Source organism: Strigops habroptila, chromosome 2, assembly GCF_004027225.2.
Source record: "Strigops habroptila isolate Jane chromosome 2, bStrHab1.2.pri, whole genome shotgun sequence".
NCBI lineage: Eukaryota > Metazoa > Chordata > Aves > Psittaciformes > Psittacidae > Strigops > Strigops habroptila.
In genome coordinates, this window is record NC_044278.2 from 79,197,463 (window position 1) to 79,217,035 (window position 19,573).

Here is a 19,573-nt window from a genome sequence, read left to right on the forward strand (position 1 = left end):
CTGATGAGATTTCAGGCTACCAAACTGCTGCATCAACTACAGAGGATTAGATAAGATGCATATGTTTTTAACCCTACATATTCTTTCTGTCCAAATGAGAAGTTTTCCACAGTAGTCCAGAAAAATAACACCACCACACAATGAAACCATGTACCTGTATGAAGCTTTCTGTAAAATGCAGTGGAGCTAACAATTTCATCAGAAGACTGCTACTTAATTTGGGAAAATTGATATAGTTGGGAAATAGCACTAGTTGATATTAGCAAACACAGAAAATGAATCAATACTGCGTGCTTCACACAGTTGTATCAACTTATTAAAATAAATGTCCTTACAGCTGGTTGCATAAAATGAGATGAAAAGAAGAAGAGGGGATTGGTTAGTACCTATTTTGCCAAGTGATTTGTCTAGAATTCCATGTTGACACCAATATTGCAATGTGCATTTTTCAATGTGAAGTATGAAAATCCCAAAAAGTATAAGTCTTAATTAGCAAAACAAAGCAATATTTTATTATCCGCTTCCTTTTTGTATGGGCAATGAATGCAAAAGAACACAGAAATAAACAGATGAGTTTAGAAGGAAATCCCAATCCGATATTGAACATAAAGCTTAATTTTATTCTTTCCATAAAAACCTGGGAAGTGGAGGTGCCCCTAAAGTTTTAGTCTCTATCAGTATCTCTGAAAGATCAAGAAAATGAATAATGTGACCAGTTTACATATGTATATTTTAAACATTCATTATAGATACAAAACTGAATACAGCACTAGCTTAAAACAACATAAACCTCACTGTTTTTAAAGTTAGTAATAAAAAGGCAAAGTTCTAATATAAAAAGAAAAACTGGAGGAAAGTATTTGTATTTTTTTCCTCAAAGGTGCAACCAACAGCCAACGTATTTTTGCAACTGAGATTCCAGTTGTCCAAAGGACTGAGAGATGTATTCTCCTACTTGAGGAGAATCCTAAATTTCACAAACTTTAAAGGAAAGCACACATGCATGAACAGTAGACAGTACCCCTTAAAGAGATGATATTTATAAGAAATTAATGGTAAACCTTAAATGAATTTTAAGGACAGGTGCAACACATTTTCTACTTTCAGAGCTTTAAAAGTAAGATGATTTTTTTTTTTCTACCTCTTTGTAGATTATTTCAAAAATTACCTTACATTTAAATTAGTTTATTCTTAGGAAATGGCAAACAATTTATTCTAAACAAGCATTGTAAGATAGCTATATGATTTTTCTTTTGAGAAGCCCTCAGGGTGGGTGTTGTATTTATACTAAGCTCAAGACTTCTTAAACAGAACCAGTGTTATACTCTGTTTCAGGAACAAAGGTGCACCTATGGGGATCCAACTGCATGACCAAGGACTAAAGATGTAAGGCTGTCCAGCCCTGCTAACATAAAAAAAGCAGTGCTAGGTTAACAGTTGGACTTGATGATCTTAAAGGTCTTTTCCAACCTAAACAATTCCAAGATTTTAATGGGATCATGCATATGAATAATGTCTTTCAGGCTCAAGCCCAAATCAGTTAATAATAATGCATGTGAGGAAAGTTAGGATGAGACAAACAACTCAATGCCTTTACCTCCAAAATTACATCTAATAGTAACTCTACCCTTAATAGCCAATTAACAAAAAAATATGTATATAGCTCTAAGATTAAACAAAATTTAGAGAATATGCTGTTACAAAATATATTTTGACATATTTCCTAAGAAGCAATTCAAACAGTCATTTAAGCAGTTATTTACAGGGGACTCAAAGTGGAGTATCATTTTAAGCAAACCAGTATATTGATTTGAATTCGATAAAATATTGGCAAATACAAGTTTGTGACAACAAGGAATTCTGGGGTTTAGTAAACTTGAAAGTGTTCTACACAATCATTAGATGAATCTAAATTATATAAAAAACCCCCTGTCTAAATGGGTTAATCTGAATCATTTAATGCATTTCATTGTACTCAAAGTTCAGATCAACGAGTCAGTGGTACATACAGGCTGTGAAACAAGTTACCACTTAAATCTTTCAGATACAACAAGCACAGATTAACCGAGTTTGACTGTACCTAATCTATACTAACAGATGGTTTGTTCTTACTTCAATACTATCTTTTTAATAAGCACATATACAAATGTGCCAAAACAAAAGGCAGCAATCATAAATATTTACTAGAATGACCAGAACTGGTATTTGAGCATAAACCATCCCGTCATTCATTTTTGAAGCCGTATCTTCACTAATTTGTCTTCTGGTTTTAGTAGTCTTCTATCCTATTAACTCGCAGGGTTACAGATCATCTGGAAGTTTCACACTGGTATAGGAAAGGAATGTCTGTTCGATGCAGTCTGGAGATAAAGAAAGAGCTGTACTTCAGTTCATTGTGGTGATTCACTAGGAGAAGCATTGCTAACTGATGTTAAACCTAGAAGCAGCAAAGCAGCAGCCTGTTTTCCCCCTCATGGCAGAGAAAAAAAAAGCAAGAACTTAACTGTTCTTTTATTATCATTTCAAAAGAACACCTGAGAATATTTTGTACCTGTAAAGGTAATATTTGTTATTTATGAAAACTAACAGTCACTGTAGTTACCTGTCTATGCAAGAACAAGGATATGTTAAGTGTGATAGCAATTAATCTGAACTTCTTGTTTCAATACTTAAAGACACCTTAAAAGAAGTAATATTTTTGTGTCCAGCTCTCTAAACACTTCACAGACCTTATCAGCCCATACATCTCAGTGATTCTTACAGGTAAAGAAAAAATTCAAAGACACTGAATTCAGACAGAGCAACTCATTAACTTCAGATAGACAATGCTAAATTAGACAGTGCTTGGTCCCAAAGCAGAATTTTAACGGCAGGAGAGCAGAGTTCCGCACCACATTATCCTACACCCTCATTCCCTTCAAGCTACAGTTTTTGAATACCAATTAGTCCTAACACTTTTTTTTGAGATAGCATTTTTAAGCTTTATTGTATGGAAAGCTAACAGATATTTTCCATCTAGTCTCCACAGATTTTGGTATTCTAAAGAGGTTACCACATTACAAAGAAAAGGAGCAATACGTAACTACTGTAAAAAGGAAATGCTGCCATGTAGTTGCCGATTTAGGTTGGTTACTAAAAGGCATTATAAATCCCAGTTATTTAACTTATTGCATAATTTTGACCAAACAGCACATTAGAAATAAATGTTACGTTACAGTTACATTAAGAGAATTCTTCCATTATCAAGAACTACACAGTATAGCATAGATATTTATCATCAGCTGTTTTTAAGTATCACTGTCTTATATGAAACGAAATATTTTTTTTTCTAGCCAAATAGTGTTTCAAATTTTTTTCAGGCTTCAATAATGTCTTGCTGGTTACTTCATATCAATCCTGTGAGCAATACTGGAGAAAAGTTATGAAAACCTGCTTTATTACAGCAAACATAGCTTCTCAGTTAAGTCAAAATACAGTATTTAAGCATTTTAAGTAGAGTGCAGAGTAATGTGAATGCTACAATACTAATTTCCAGGCTTAAATTTATTTTGTCATGCAGTTTAAATAAAGTTGAACACAGATGGAGAACCCTGGTTTAAATGACATAGTGAAGTCCAATAGGTCCAGCTATAGGATAAAAAGTATTAAAAAAAGAAAAAAATTGAGTGGATATGTGCCAGACTGATTAGTCAGCTACCTGAAGGATATATAAAGCACACTGTTGCATTCACAGTAATCATACTTGTACACGACCGCCTTAATCCAGTCCTGTAAAAACTCATCTTTGCTTGCACATTCAGAACCATGTCAATCAGATTTAACATGCAGGCAGATTAGCACTTCCTAACTTGCTAACAAGAGGTTGACTATTAAAGCCAGTGTTAAGACAAAGGACAGTATTCTGACAGGCAGTAGATACTGTTTCTTGCTTAGGAAGAAAAAGTTTGCTCTTCAGTTTTGTTACTGAACATTAGCTCCAGGGCAGACTGGAGGCAACGAGGGTGCTCTATTTCCTTAAAAATTCCATGACTTCAAGAGAATTCAGATATTTCCAAGTCCACGTAGAACATACATAACATTCATGACAGATGTTCAAAAGCCATGCAACTTCTGTTAGGTGACAGAAGTTTGATTATTTAAGTGTTTAATTCTTCTTTGTTTTCCTGGGAAAGATAATATTACCACTAAAAATTGCTTACCTTCAGTACAAGAAAAAAAATCTTGTTCTGTGAGCAGCTGCCATGCTTTCAGACATATTTCTGACTTTGAGATAATTAACAAAGCCTCGAAAGAACAGGAGGAGTCCTGAAAATGTAGAAAATCCACAAAGTGAAGTATATCAATCTAAGTATACACTATCCCATATTATTCTTATTTAAGTCATTATTAAAAATCTAGACTATACAAAGTAAAGCAAGGTCTTTATGCATCATTCACAAACTCAACAGGCAAGTCTCCTGCTTTTATCTTCTGACATAAGAACATAGCCTTATGGAAAACTTTTCAGAAAGTTTACATTCATTCTAGGTTTAAGTGTCATCTGCTGAAAAGACTCATGAAAATACTTCAAAAGAATAAGAAGAGAGAAAAAAGAATAGATGCTGCACATTCTTTTCAAGTGTGTTAGAAGAATACCCAAACCACAAAACATACCTTTAGAAATGTTTAAGATAAAGGTTTTGCAAGTCAAAAAAGGGTGAGAGAAAAACAAAACCAAAACAGACAGTACAGATTGCTCTAGCAACAAGCCAAGAATAAATTAAGAGTATATTATGGCTTGAGATTTAACCAGTCAGGAAAATGCACCTGCCCAAGAGGAGGAAGAACAACAGTAAATTCAAAGAAAATTACTAAACACATAATGATTACATTTCTTTGGTCAACTCCACATCTCAAATTATTTTTAAATATTTAAAACTTAATTTGAAAGAATATTTCAGTTCTGATGAGAGGAACAACACAGAATAGTCACACAGAAGTTACAGCTGCAACAATGGAACTCGATAACATGATGCCGTCACCATCATTTTACCAATTCAGAGATTCACTGGACACACGAACAAACCTAGAAAAACACATTGTTGAGTAGTGGACAGAGCTCTCTGGTCCATTTTCCTCCACTAAGTAAACTTCAGATTAATTCATTTTTGGTTGCATCAGGAAGAATCCAAGAGAGAGAAAACAATCCTCTCAAAGACTGGGAGGTTGAAATACTAATTCCTCTTCCAGTGGAAACACAAGCCTATAGAGCAATTCTCATTTAATGAACACATATATAATTATATGTATACATACACATATGTATTAAGATTCCAATGTTCAAATGAAAAGCTAAACTTAAGTTTACCAAATTTAGCAAAAGATTTTATCCTTTTCTCTTGCATCTTAATAATCAATCTCTTTGGTTACACTGATATTTTCTTATCTGATGCACTTTTTGTTCCTGCTGTCCTGGCTGAGATACTGACTTTTTCCTATAATCATTTCATCCCTAAATGCTTTTTGTTTGTGATTTTATTTTTTAACCTTCTTTCTGCTTTTTTTAAATGAAAGCCTCATTAAAACAGACATGCAAATGAAAACAAACAAACAACCCACCCCCCCAAACCAAAACAAATAAACAAACAAACCCCAATAAACACACAACAGTCTGCTAACCAGTGGAACTTTGACCTAAGCCCAAACACATTTCTGTGATTAAGGTGACTTCTGTCTGGAGAAGAAAGCAGTAAGATCTGCATCAAAAGTCTGTTACAAAAGCTGCTACCCTGATGTTACCGGAGATAGTCCCATGTCTAACTGAAACGCAGCTGAAACAGCACAAGGTGGGCAGGCAGCTCTTACAGTGCTTGAAAGCATATTTTCTGCATTACACATGTTGGAAAACCAGTCCAAGTTCAACCCATATTTTATATTTCTCTGGTTAGTGAAGGAAAAAAAACACCACCCCATTTTCCATTGTGTTCCTCGAAAGAAACATTGGCTAACATTTAAATTTTAAAGTTAGAATTGTTTCTCTCCAATTTGTTCACTGTACATGACAGCTCCTTGGAAGTAGACCACTTCACTTTGCCATGAAGCACAAGCAGATTTTTCTAGACGCTGACAGAAGGGAAGGGAGCAGAAACGAATAGGTGAACACCAGAAGAGAGGAGAGGATGGCAATAGGTGGGCTCAAATATGTCAAAAGGACTATGAAAAGGAATGAATCCAACTCAGTTAATTCACCTCTGAAAACACACAGGACATGCTACTTTGTGTGCTCTAATGGGAAAGTTACCCAAAACAATGATATACAGATCTGGTTGGCAGTGCTCCCGTGACTCGATAATACTCCTCCATGTGCTCTGTTGGGTTAAATCCTTCTATGGTGTTCTAGCAATCTCGCTATATCCACTTTATCAGTTTAAACACACTGTTGGCTTTTTTTCATGTAAAACATTCATAAGCAAAGGGAACCTTGACTGTTAGATGCATACTGCGTGCCTCGCCATGCCTTTTATTCCATGATACATTACAAATTTGAGAGTTTAACTAAACTAAAAAAAAAAGGAAAAAAAAATAAAATCTTCAAACAGTTAAGACTGAAACTAGGGCTTTCCCAAATCTAAGAGAGCTACCTTTCAAACAAGTGCTGCAAAAAACAGTAAAAAGAGGATCTACAAATGCACAGTTTTTTCCACAGACACAGTGGGGGAAAATGTTAGGGGAAGAACATGCTATTTTCATTCAAGTGAAAAAAGTGCCAAACCTCAATGTCAGGCACCAGAAAGTTTGTTTTAATTAAAGATTTATCTCGATATGTTTGTACCTGAAAAGAGTCATTTCACTTCCTTCTTAAATACAATCACCTCAGAGTACGAAAGCATTCAAGGGACTGATGCTGTAATGTGTCAAACTGTGCACAACAGTAAAGCAAGCTGAGTATTAAGAAGTCCGATGAATGCCCCTGAACTTTACTAAAAGGTAGATAGATAAAGTTTTAAACATAGTTGCAGGCATTTCTTGTGAGATAAACAGCGAGTCACAGAGAGTCAGGATCTCAGAGGGTTTTGTTAGTTTGGTTTTTAAATTTACTCAACATTTCATTCTAACATTTGCTGTTAGCCATTTGAGCCAATTGACTCAAAGGGAAGAGTGCCACCTACTGAACTATGCTTCAGAGCTAGAAAATCAAATGGATAGTGGCATTCACTTCTGCAAAAGTGAATCATTCCAGATTCCATATTCAAATTATAAAATCCACAGTAAAAAAAAAAATGTACAGTGGTTGGGGTTTGGTATATCCTAACTAAAAACAGACAGAAGAGCAGATTTTGATGTATATAAGAACATGGGCAGACAGACCTCTTAAAAGAAAGCTGACATCATAGGAGCACTGTGATCAGAAAGCATGAAGCCATTCTCTTGTCTGACTGAAAAACTACTGATGCAGTATGCATTTCAAAGGACTAGAAAGGACATTTTGTGACTTATGCACAAGACAGCAGACTGCCTTCCTGGGATCAGTCACATTCCTTAAAATTTAATACTTGTCATTCAGGTTTATACATGCAAGTATTAGAGATCACTCACTTTTCAATATGTTCTCCACATAAAGCTGAAGTTTCATTATACAGTTCTGCACCCCCCAAATCAGTAGAAGCAGCTTAAAAAGCACAAACTACAAGTCTCAGCTATGTTCATAATTACATATGTAGAACAAAATTTTATGAGCTGATGGTTATTTGAATACTCTGCAGTTCACACAATAACACCACTATGGTAATCAATAACCTTGTGAATACTACAGAAATAAAAGTAACACACAACTATCAGCAGCTTCAGAAAAACCACATAGCTGAACATATTACAGAACTCTCACTTACAATGACATGATTCATCTTTAAGTACCTCTACATCAAACCAGAAATGTTTTCAACTGCCACTTACCAAGTACAAGAAATATCCACCAAAGCCAGTACTGTCCATTGAAATATCCAGTAAAATAATCTGAAAACTGAAATTCATACACAAAGCTTAGCTGCAGTATGAGAGATGATTAAGACATATTTAATGCATTATGCAAATATAGGAAGCACAGAGGAAAAAGCAAATTTAAATAGAAGTAATACATTCAACTAAAATGCAAAACTGGTATTTCTGCAGTAATTTAACATACAAGTAACACTTCCAGTGTCAGCTGGTCTGTGGCAAAGTTATTTTAAAACTTCTAAAAAAATATGTGTGTATATAAAAAATATACACGTGTGTGTATATATATATATTAAAAACTTTGTACTACTGGCCAGAGTAATCCGACATTTTCTACTATAATGAATCACCACTTATCGATTTTCCTTTTTACCCCCAGTGCCTGCCATCCCAAACACATTACAGCAGCCTGCTGCTTTAGATATTAACACGAAAAGCCACATTAGTTTAATCTTATCAGACAGGGATGTTCTGCTGACCCCTCAAAAGAAGAGCTTTTGACCTTCTGTATACCCCCTACTGTTAATCGCTGCCAAGAATACCAGCCCCATAAAGACCCCCAACTCATTAAAGTCTTTTCATTTTCAAACCAGCATTCGGGTCCCAGCAGTAAGCTGAACGCAACTAAATGAACCTTGAAGTGGCATTTCAACTGTTCCTGCTAGTGACCATGGTAGACAGTTTTGTCCTCCCTGTGACATGGGAGGCAGCTGGAGGGCAGGGTGTGATGGTATTGGAGACAGGTATCTGTGCCTTTACCAGACTCCAGACTGCATGCTTCACTGATAAAAAGGCTAATCAAATGTCTCCAAAACTCACACAACAAGTAGGAATGGGGAGATGTGTGAAAACTTGACAGAAGGAATAAAATAACTATTTAATAGCTCTGCACACTTTTCATATGCTACCTATCCTGCTATCACTCAGTATATTTACTGCATCCCACCACAGTGCTTCCCATTTGCTATTTCTGGGACATTTCAGCAGTATCAACCAAGAAATCAAGTAATTAAGGCATGTAATTCAGTTTAATTAAAAAAAAACAAAAAAAAAAAAAACCCCAAACAGAAACAAACCCTCCTCCCCCCCCAAAAAAAAACCACATACACCCACCCCCCACCCCCCCAAAAAAAAAAAAAACAACTGAAAGAAAAAAGAAAAGGAAAAGGAGAGAGAGAGAGAGAAGAGACTGGGCCACATATGCAACAAGATAAAAATCCAAGACATTTACAGAACTCCATGAATAGCTGGTTTTTATTTCAAGTAACTATGCACCAAGATCCACATGTTTTTCCCAGATCATGTGAATTCTTTAGAGGTTTAATCTTGTAATGTTTTCATTTATATGGGCAATCCAAGAAAAAAGTTGCAAGAAACAGAATTCCTAAGTTGAACTGAAGAATTGGTACTTACATTATCCCTATATAAATAATGGCATTTCTATATTCAGCAGAGTAAGCATTTTCATTTTGACCCTTCATTAAAATATTAAACAAATACTCAATTCTCAAGAAGTTGACAACATTATTAATCCCATCTCACTTGATAGCCAGTATTTTTAATTTTCTAAACATATATCCCAATACGCTTTTTTTAAAAGTTACAATTTTATTTAACTGGAAAGAAGACTTACTAAAACCAGCAATCCAACACTGGCACATGTGCATTACTCCCACACTTTGTTCAGGCAGAAGCAGCCACAGCTGCAAAACCTCCCCAAGGGCAAAACTGTGCTTTTTCTCTCTCCCCACTCTACCCCACACCCCAAAGTAAAAACTGGTACAGAGAACGTGTATGAACTTGGGCTGTTTAGACACTATAAAAGTTTTGTACTACTGGTCCTGAGTAAGAAAGGGTAGCACGAGCCTTTGGAGAAGCTTGAAACAAAGAAACAGAACAATTTTGTGCACACATGCGTGCTTGTGTACCACCATTAAAACAAAATTGTTGACATACACCTTATGAGCTTTCTGCTGTTGTCTCTAGAAAGGGAGACAACACAGGAATGTGATAATCTTCACTATAGCAAAGTGATTCTAGATCTCTTTCTTCATTAAACAGGATAAGTTTTTAAATGATGTGTCTCACAGACGTACAGACTTCGAGTTCAGAAAGAATCACTGTGTTTCATCTAGCATCCATTTAATCAAGGTAAGTAACTTCCATCTGGCTAACCTACCTTTCTGAAAAGCATCTAGTCTTTCAGTGAAAATATCAGAAATTGAGCATCTTAGATGGTAAAAATGTGACTAACTTAATAGACAATTCTGACTTGATTCCGAATGTATCTTACAAGGAATAAAAGAATCAGATATAAGGAAGACATTTTTTTCTGAACTGCTCCCTCCCCCAGATAAGCCATTTATAAATCTTTCATACAGGACACCAAAATAACAGTGACATTTTAGGTACTTGCTCCACTTCTTCTGTAGGCTCTTAAGTAGTTATGCAAAGAATGAGTCATTCTGCACTTTATTTTAGTGGAAACACGAACCTAAAATGCTATGTCAGATAAAAATAGATCAACTTCATCATTAGTAAGCATATATGAATATAGAGCAAGTAAATTTTCTACTAAAGTGGAAGTTGGGAAAGTTCTAGGCACTCTGTTAAGCACTGGAATATACTGGCTTTTATTATACATCCTTGAATAAATTGTTATGGTTTGGTTCTACAAACAGAGTCTGTACAGTGTGAATCATGAAACATACCCGAACAATGAGAATCCATTTGATCAGGGAGAGACCAAATCCACAGATTGCACCATACCTTCCAGCTATGGTATTTGTTATACAGAAGGATAAACAAAATCCAATCCAGTTGAAAATAAATGCCACTATAAAATAAAAGAAACAGTAGCTTCTGTTAATCTGTATAGCTAAGCAAACAGACGTAACATTAATTTTACTTTTAAACTAATAAGGACATGCTTACACAGTCAGTAATTCCCTTCCTGTAATTCAGGCTTTGAGAGATTGACTTTGAACCCAGACATTCCCCATGGTATAGTCACTTAATAACAAAGCAAATGGTAAACAGGCTGGAACCTACTACTTTAAACAAGAGAAAATTCCAACATAAAAGGAAATATTACATCGCTACAGAAATCTAACCAGATGACAACAGACATGAAGGGTAAATGTAAATAAAGAATTGTAACATACAAGACTTGGATTAAAACAAAGAAAAGAACCTTGCTACACTTTTATAACCAAAAATATAGTTATATGCACACATATGTGCATGTATCAAGGCTGCATATTCGGCTTTATCCAGTTTGGATCGAACAGAATAAAAGTATCCACTCTTGCTCTGTAAACATAGTACAGAAATGAAAGTAAGTTGAGAAGCTGATGGTTCATTGGTTACTGTCTTCTCTCTTAGATCTATATTCAAGCATAAGATATAAGAAGCCCTGGAAGTTTTACATAGAAGCTTAAGAAACCAAGAAACAAAAAGGACATTTAGCATGACTACCACAGTTACTTCAGTTAACACTTTTACACAACTCCCAGTAGTTTTACAAGTTAAAGTTTCATATGTACTCTGCAATCAACAAGATCACGTGTATTGACTTCAGTTTGTGTGCACTAGGTCAAAGTGTGGGAATTCCCAGCTTAGTGATGTCCCAGCTTTGGAAGTAAGAGAGGGCAACTAAAAAGAAACACACACACACACACACACACACACACACACACACACACACACACACGCTCCAAACAAAAGAGCTGGGAGAAGACAATTCAAGAATTCTGGAGAGGACAAGACAGTGGAAAACTGAAAATATCAAGGAAGCCCATAGTAAATACAAAAAACACTAAAGAGGCAAGCAGAAATGGAAGGGTGGCAGAGGAACAAAACCGCTGCACACAAATCCTGAATGTTTTCAATCCCCAAACTCATGGGTAAAAAACAAAACCCACATCAAATTCAGGCATTAAATCACCACAGAAAAAAAAGAGTGTCTTTTCAGTAAAAGTTTGAACACTTACAGCAAAACATTAGGAACAGAAAATTGATCAGAAGCTTTCTTAAATAAAAGTAAATTTAGGAGGAGTATCTATAAACCACCTCTTTTTCTGTAATTTAAAACCTTGTTATAATTCCTTCAGCAATCCGCATGAAGATGCAATGATTTGCCCACCAATGCAAAATTTGTCTGTGAAACTGCAATGGGATTCCATGAACTGTAAAGAAATTAAAGTTCCAGGAAAGGTTTTGGAAGAGTTTACATCAACACAGTCATTTTGTAGAAGTGAGAAAATGTCTTGCTTCAGACAGAGCCAGATGGTGGCAACGAGAAAGCCGCCTTTTATCCTAGTTACTAACCTTAACAAAAAACAACAATCAACCCTCCCAAAAAACAACTCAACAACAACAAAAGCCCACAGCAAACAACTTTGAATAAATGCTGATCAAAAGTGGCATATCATAGTATCAGAGAATGATTTGGGTTGTAAGGGACCTTAATGATCATCTAGTTGCAATCCCCCTGCCTCGGGAAGGGCACCTTCCACTAGACAAGGTTGCTCATGTAAGAGCTACAGAATGACACTGTGACCCTAACATTTACCTATCTTTCCAAAGTACAAGTAATGTATTTGATAAATTCTTTTTAAACACAGGATTTTCCTATTTCAAGCAAGCTCTCAAAATCCACCATCCTTTTAAGAGCAACAGATTTCAGAAGCCATTCTTCATTGCATCTCTGTTCTTGTCTCAGCATAACAGCTTACTGCTCTCCCCCTTTCTCCCCACTATTCCAAGCTATGAAGGGTGACTTTGATTATGGCTCCAAAGACAGGTATGCTAAAAAATACAGAAAATAGACATGTTTCTATTGGACTACGCAGACTAAAGGAATTCCCAGAATACTAAGAATAGTTATATATATGAAAAAATAAGGATTTTTACAGCACTTGAACCGATTAATATTTGTGATATAAAAATAGATTTCCCAATCATAAATATAGGAGAGGAAATCAAAGTTGAATGCAATTACAATTTTATCCTTCTTCTACCTTGTTCTAAAGGAACATTCAAAATAGAATCCAGAGTCACTGGAGAAGTTTTAGATGGATGTTTGACACTGAATTATTTGCCCAACTGTTGAAGGAAAAGGTACTGGCATGTTCCAACACTGTTCACAATAAGTTGCTTCATCAAGCTAAGGTTTAAAATAGCATGGTGAAGGGAGAGACCAGTAAGAGGAAGTATCTACTATCTTCTCTAGAAGTACCAACATCTACTATTTGTATGCATCAACTCACTTTGTGAAATATAAATGGCACTGCTCAGGAGTTAAAGAGATGACCTCGTCCTTCATACCATTTCAGCTTCCCATAACATTCTCATACAGACAATGTTCCTGGTCTGATACTAATACACGCTCTCATAAAGAAGAAAGCCGTACCTAAAAGCGAGACAGAAAGACTAACAAGCTGCTACAACCACGTTAATGTTTAAATTAAAAGAGCATTCTTAACTTCCGTTTGCCCATCCTCTCCATGCAGCCGGGTTCTGTGTTCATCTTCTGGAGTCCTACTGCAAGACTAACCACTCTGCAACAACAATCATTTCCTATGCCAAAGATTGCTAGCATTTAGATTCATACTTCAGCCCAACTTTTGACTACTGTCCTCTTTCCTTTCATAAATTTCACACATTTAGATGGAACTCACACTGACTGCACTGGCATCATGATTTCGGTATCTCTCTTTGCTACTCTAACACCATACAGACAAGTGGTATGGAAAAACATAAGATTTTTGAGTTTATACATTCCTGAAGTGACAGCAAGAGGAGAAAGTAAGTCTGTATTAACGTAATTCACATAAAGAGAACATAATCACTAGAGTTATTTCCTTGTAACAACACAACTCAATAAAAACAAGTAAGAAGTTGCTTTTTAGGAAGAGGAGGGTTGGGCTGAAGGCCTTTTTTAATAAAAAGTCTTCTTGATATCCAATATAGCACTCACAACAATTACACTGTACTTGTGTTTCTCCTTATATTTTGCAGTAAAATAATCCCAGCCAAAATACAAAGCACAGGATGTTCTAAATCTGATATGCAAAATGAGGCTATCCATCAGCTATTTCCACAGCAAAAGCCCTCTTCTAAGGGGCAGCAGTCAGCACATGATTTTTCATATCAAAAATTAAAGTTAGAAATCAGAAGTCTTTTGTCTATCAGCAATTTCAAAGAAGCTGGAGTAAAATAATTCAACTTGGTTTTAAACAAACAAGCCATTGCCATTTTTCATTCTCAAGTAACTGCAGAGGCAAGGCAAAGATTATGTAGAAAACTGTACCCAGTCATTAATAATTAATCCATGCTTGCTTTTTGTCAGTGTTCATTCCATTGCAAAGCAATAGACACATCCTTTCATTATACTCCCACAATTTACAGTAAACAAAAAAAACTTTAGTTTGTCAAGTTAAGCAATCTTGTGCAAGGTTTTGAGTAATACATATTGCAATATATCAGAACATGTAACAATAATGACAAGCATACTAGAAGAAATCTGCTTTTTCCTCAATTGCTGTTGCACTTCATTTGCTGATTTGTTTTACTTAGCTTCCCACAGCTACACATTAATCACTTGTCTTAAGTTTATATTCAGCATCATGAAAAGAAGCCAACAAAACCAGTCTGAAGACTGAAGTTGGTTCCAAATTTTAACAGTGGCTCAAGCCTGTCATAAGATTATAATGACAACTATATATACTTTTTTAAAAAAAAGAAGCAACCATGCCAAGTTACACCCTTTATTTCCCAGTTTGTTTGTCCAATGACTTATTATTTTAATATACAGCAAACACCAAAGAGCTTAATATTTCCTACCTGGCCTAAGTTTACTAAGCATACGGCAATAAATTAATACTTACACATCTTTGCACACCACTAGAAATGATTCTTTCCACTCCTTCAAAGAATTTACTCCGTTTTTAAACTGGTACATATTTTTGCTTCCTTCCTGAAGGGCTCACCTTAAGTTTGATGATAATCACTAGAAGCATTTGCTACCAACTTCAACAATTATTTTTTTTTCCACTCAGTGATGAATGTTCAAAAACTTCCCTAGGCAATTTATTTCTATTGCTCCATTACCCTTGTTGGTAAATTCTTCTTAATGCCCAACTAGAAGATTCCTTGTTCCAATTATTTTGTATTATATTCAATACGTATGGAGAAACCATGCAAGTCAACTTTTTTCTACATTAAGAAATAAGTTAGGTGATTATATTCAGAAGTCAGCCAGGCTCCCGTGATAACCAAAGAGAAACAAGCATGCCCTAAACAGTTCCTTCATCTCCTTCCAACACAGGCAATTTCAGTCAAATTACTTCCCCTCAGCTTCTCCTACGTGACTAAGGGGAATGTGCAAAACATTCGTGATGTGGATATACAGAAGTCAGGTTTCCTAAACTCACACAGAGGAATCCACCCACCAGAAATTTAGACCATGCTTACCACTCCTGAGGAAGCATATAACCGGAGGCTGTGCTCACCCTGAGCTTGTGCTACAACTCTGCCTTCCAACTTGTGCCCGCTTGAAACCCCCTAAGTAGATATCCTAGCTTGTGTGCAGTTTACTGACTGTTTTAAGCATCTAATAGCTTTGAAAACTGTATGAACATTGATTTATGAAATTTTGGTATGGCTATTATCTGTTCTAATACAGCATCTAGGATGGTATGTACATTTATGTTTTTCCACATCATGAGATTTATTGATGCGAGTTGTATGCAGTGTACAAATTGCTCAGATGTTCAAAAAGAACAAATCAGATCTCTATGATAACTTAAACTTTGGCTGTATCATCAAACACTTTTCTCCACTTCTTCCTCCTTATTAACCTATCTATGAGGTTCAAACTAGTATGCATTATTTCCAGGTCGTAGGGACAACCCAAAACTCCTTTCCATGGTTTCAGAGAATCCAGATGAGCTCCGTAACTCCTTCTGGGGCCCACAGGTGAAAAGGCTGATTGATATTTCTCAAGCTCTCCTTAAATATAAGGAAAAACCATATCAGCCTTTTATCGCTACACAAAAGAACCTCCTTCACATAACAAACCAGGATGAGATAATCAGATGTGATTCAAAAGACTTCCGCTACAGGCAGATTAAGCACGAAAATCAAACCCTTTGGGTCATGACAGTTACTTGCTTTATCACAATTACAAAATGAAAAGACAAAGCACAGAATTTCCTCTTTTTTGTTGTGCATAACAATCAAAACAACAACAACAACAAAAAGTCATTCTGAGAAACTCACCTATTAACAACTTCCTTTGACATTCTGGAAAGAGCCTACTATGCTGTATAAGGCACAGCTGAGTTTAACATACATAATAGATAAAAACATATTAAGTGGTCCAATAGTAATATTTGCTGCATTTCACATTCACCGCAAAATTAATACAGTCACTAATATAATAACTAATGAACATATTCACTAATAAATTCATTACCTCAAAATCAGAAATGGACTAGCACCAGCCCTGATCACTACAGAGCATATTCTTTGCTCGCCAACATAATCACAGATTTCACAAGCAACCAATTTCCTAAATATGTGATTTTACCATATATAAGAAATAAAATAGGTTGTTTTCCAATTTTTTCTAAAGTTTCTGAATCAAATGCTAAAGGAAAAAATCCACTTGTTCAAGCAAAGGACTTTTTATTCTTTATATTGTCTCATTCTATTTAGTTATGCTAAACAGAACCGTACTTTATAACTTAGATAGGAAACAGGTTTGTAACTCTCATGCACACAGCTTCTAAACCAAACCAAACCCCCAAACAAACAAATGTGACCACTAGATGGCCTCAGGACAGCAATTTCATGCAACTTGGGCAGCTACCACTAGATGCCACTACGTATCACTAGTTGATTGCAATAGAATCATAGTATAGTTTAGGTTAAAAGGGACCTTACAGATCACCTAGTTCTGACACCCCTGCCATAGGCAGGGACACCTCCCACTAAACCAGGCTGCAATATGCAGGAAAGCTGATCAAAAAGTTTTATTTTATTATACTTCAACTGAATAACATGTAATTTAAAAAAAAAAAAAAAAAAAAAAAAGGCTAATTTCACTGTGTTGTATTTAAAACAAAGGCAGTCTGCCCCTGCCTGCCCTGCCCCCAAGATCTTTCTACCAATGCTGTACATAACAGTCACTCACGGGAGGAGGTGGGAGAGCACATCTGGAACAAGCCATTCGTTCCATGCTCTTCTCACCAGACAACAGTTTCTGACACTGTTCTCCTGCACTTTAACTAAGGGAGCTTACTCTAAGCTATCTATGATGTGCCCCTTCTACTCGCAGCATTTAAGCATATGCCATCGTGAAAAAGCAACCCAAAAGACAGCCATAACGTAAATTTCATTTTAATTCTTGCTCTCTTAAATCTACATACATCAACTTAACAGAGGCTTTTATCTCCTTATTAGAGGAGGAGATCTCCTTATTAGAGTGATGGGAATACACCACCCATTATTTACGATCTACCCTTACGAAGTTAAGCTCATTTTTTAGTTAGTTCTCAAGTTCCCCTATGAAAAGCTACTAAAAATTAATACTACAGCTATGTGCTCTGGGTTTTTGTGAACTCGTACTATGAACACAAACAAGTAAACTTTCTCAATTTCCATACCACAACAGCTAACAGATCCCAGTTAAGCATACACCTGCATAAGTATCTTACAACGTGTAAGCACTCATTTTGTGCATTTCATTCATAGACAAGCAAAGTTTGCAGTAACAATTTCAAAATAATCAATTTAAAAAAAAATACAATCTACAAAGTATTTTTGTTAAATGTATAAAAACAGTGCTCTGTGCAGTCTCAGCTAAACAGCTATTTGAAGAGAAAGCTGTCAGTTTATCCAAGTAAATGTCTGCATTCTTGAAGGTGGACACAACATTTTGGGCACATAGTTTTGGACAAACGTAATTTTATGGACTTAAAACATGTCAGAGCCAACAATCCGCTTGACCTCCAAGTGCAGTGCTAATGAAAGCCTGAACCAGAATTTAAAAGCAAGAACAAGTTTAGACAATACAGAACCTAAATAGGTTAAACACAAAAAGTTGTAGCATATAGGGAAGGTGAAAAAAGGGAAAAAGAAACGAAGCCATACCTGCCTTTGACCCAAGAATATATACCTTTTCTATGGTCCAACTACAGAAAGAGGTCGAACTACAAAACTCATTTGTTACCCTATAGATGTATTTATATATTTGCTATGAGAGGTAGACACGTATTTTTGTCCAAGGATGCAAACACCCATTGTCCCAGTACATCATAGGCCAACATGAAAAAAGCCTTCCGTTAAAGTTCTGCAACCTGCACCTGTAACAGTTAAATAAAGAGGCTGTGAAAGACAAAGAAAAAAGAACTAAGGTGAGATCTATGTTGAAAGACATAAAGGAGATTTCAGTGGCTCTCGATCACCTTTCATTCTGATGAATATTTAAAAGCTGCAGCCCTGACACCATCCCTGGCTTCCATCCAGGTTGCCAAACACATTTATTTCAGAAAGGGAAAATATCCTCAGAAATTATGAAGAAATACACAATTAGCAAAACAGAAGCAGCTTCTTTCTAGAAGCTGCTTACAGTGGCTAAATCTAACTTTGCTCAATACAGTACATAACTTACAAAACATTCACAGTGCACACACAGTACCTGAAGAAGTGTTATAAGTAGTGCTGGTTGTAATAGGACATTACCAAAGACATTTTCATATGACAGTGGTTAGTTTAACCTGAAACTGAGCATGGCTGGATTTGTTCCAAAAATACACCCACAGCTATTTAATTCTTTACACTAGCATCAGCAACTTTATATGGCACATCATATCTCTCATTTTTTTTCCACTCAAAAATCAATTGTCAGACTTCTGTGATCCAGCCTTTAATTCAAGTTCATAGTTCAACTAGAAGATGCAAGAACTCCCCAATCCATAGGTAACAATGCAGCCTTGCTATGCCTCAAAACATTTATATGATTTTACTTTGTCCCCTTATCTGTGGCAGATACCACTGAAAAAAAGTGCAATATACTTGCTAAATCTGCAACAGGAAGCATTTGTATCTGTGTACAGGTAAAAAAAAATCCATTCATTATGGTACATTAATGCAATTTATCACAGCTATCTTTTATATTCCATAGAAAAAAAGGTACAATTAAGATATACCTCGGTAGGTCTGGGATACAAGATAACTTACTGAAAAATGCCAACATGAAGATGCCATCATTGCCCACTCTAAGCTGATCTGCATCACTGAAATCATCCCGTGGAGGATACTCTTCTTCCTGGATTTACAGGTTAGTGATAATTTAGTGAAAAGTTTATTTTAGAATAACTATCTGTAGGATTAAAGTATTAATTATGCTTCTAAAGCTAGAAGAAGAAAATCGACATTTCTGTAACACATCCACATCAAGGAAGTTTAAAGAAAAAATAATTCGTATTGATAAAACAAGCCTTATTTGTTGCTTATATTATCAGAGCCCAAATTTTCTGTAAATGTTTCTGCAGAAGATATGTACATATTGCCTATTCATTTTTAAATGAAG

General features: G+C 35.7%; 1 protein-coding gene across 1 annotated transcript in view; it reads right to left on the minus strand.

The window, feature by feature from the left end:
* Positions 1 to 489: 489 nt before the first annotated feature.
* The window catches only part of NDFIP2 (Nedd4 family interacting protein 2), a 44,597-nt gene continuing 25,513 nt past the window's right edge, over positions 490 to 19,573 (minus strand). Inside the window, exons 4-8 of the mRNA XM_030477886.1 lie at positions 19,222 to 19,309; positions 10,686 to 10,810; positions 7,933 to 7,999; positions 4,200 to 4,305; positions 490 to 2,360 (exon numbers count right to left, since the gene is read on the minus strand). Coding sequence (XP_030333746.1) covers positions 4,202 to 4,305; positions 7,933 to 7,999; positions 10,686 to 10,810; positions 19,222 to 19,309 — 384 coding nt within the window. The 3' untranslated portion in view covers positions 490 to 2,360; positions 4,200 to 4,201. The remainder of the gene's footprint in view (positions 2,361 to 4,199; positions 4,306 to 7,932; positions 8,000 to 10,685; positions 10,811 to 19,221; positions 19,310 to 19,573) is intronic.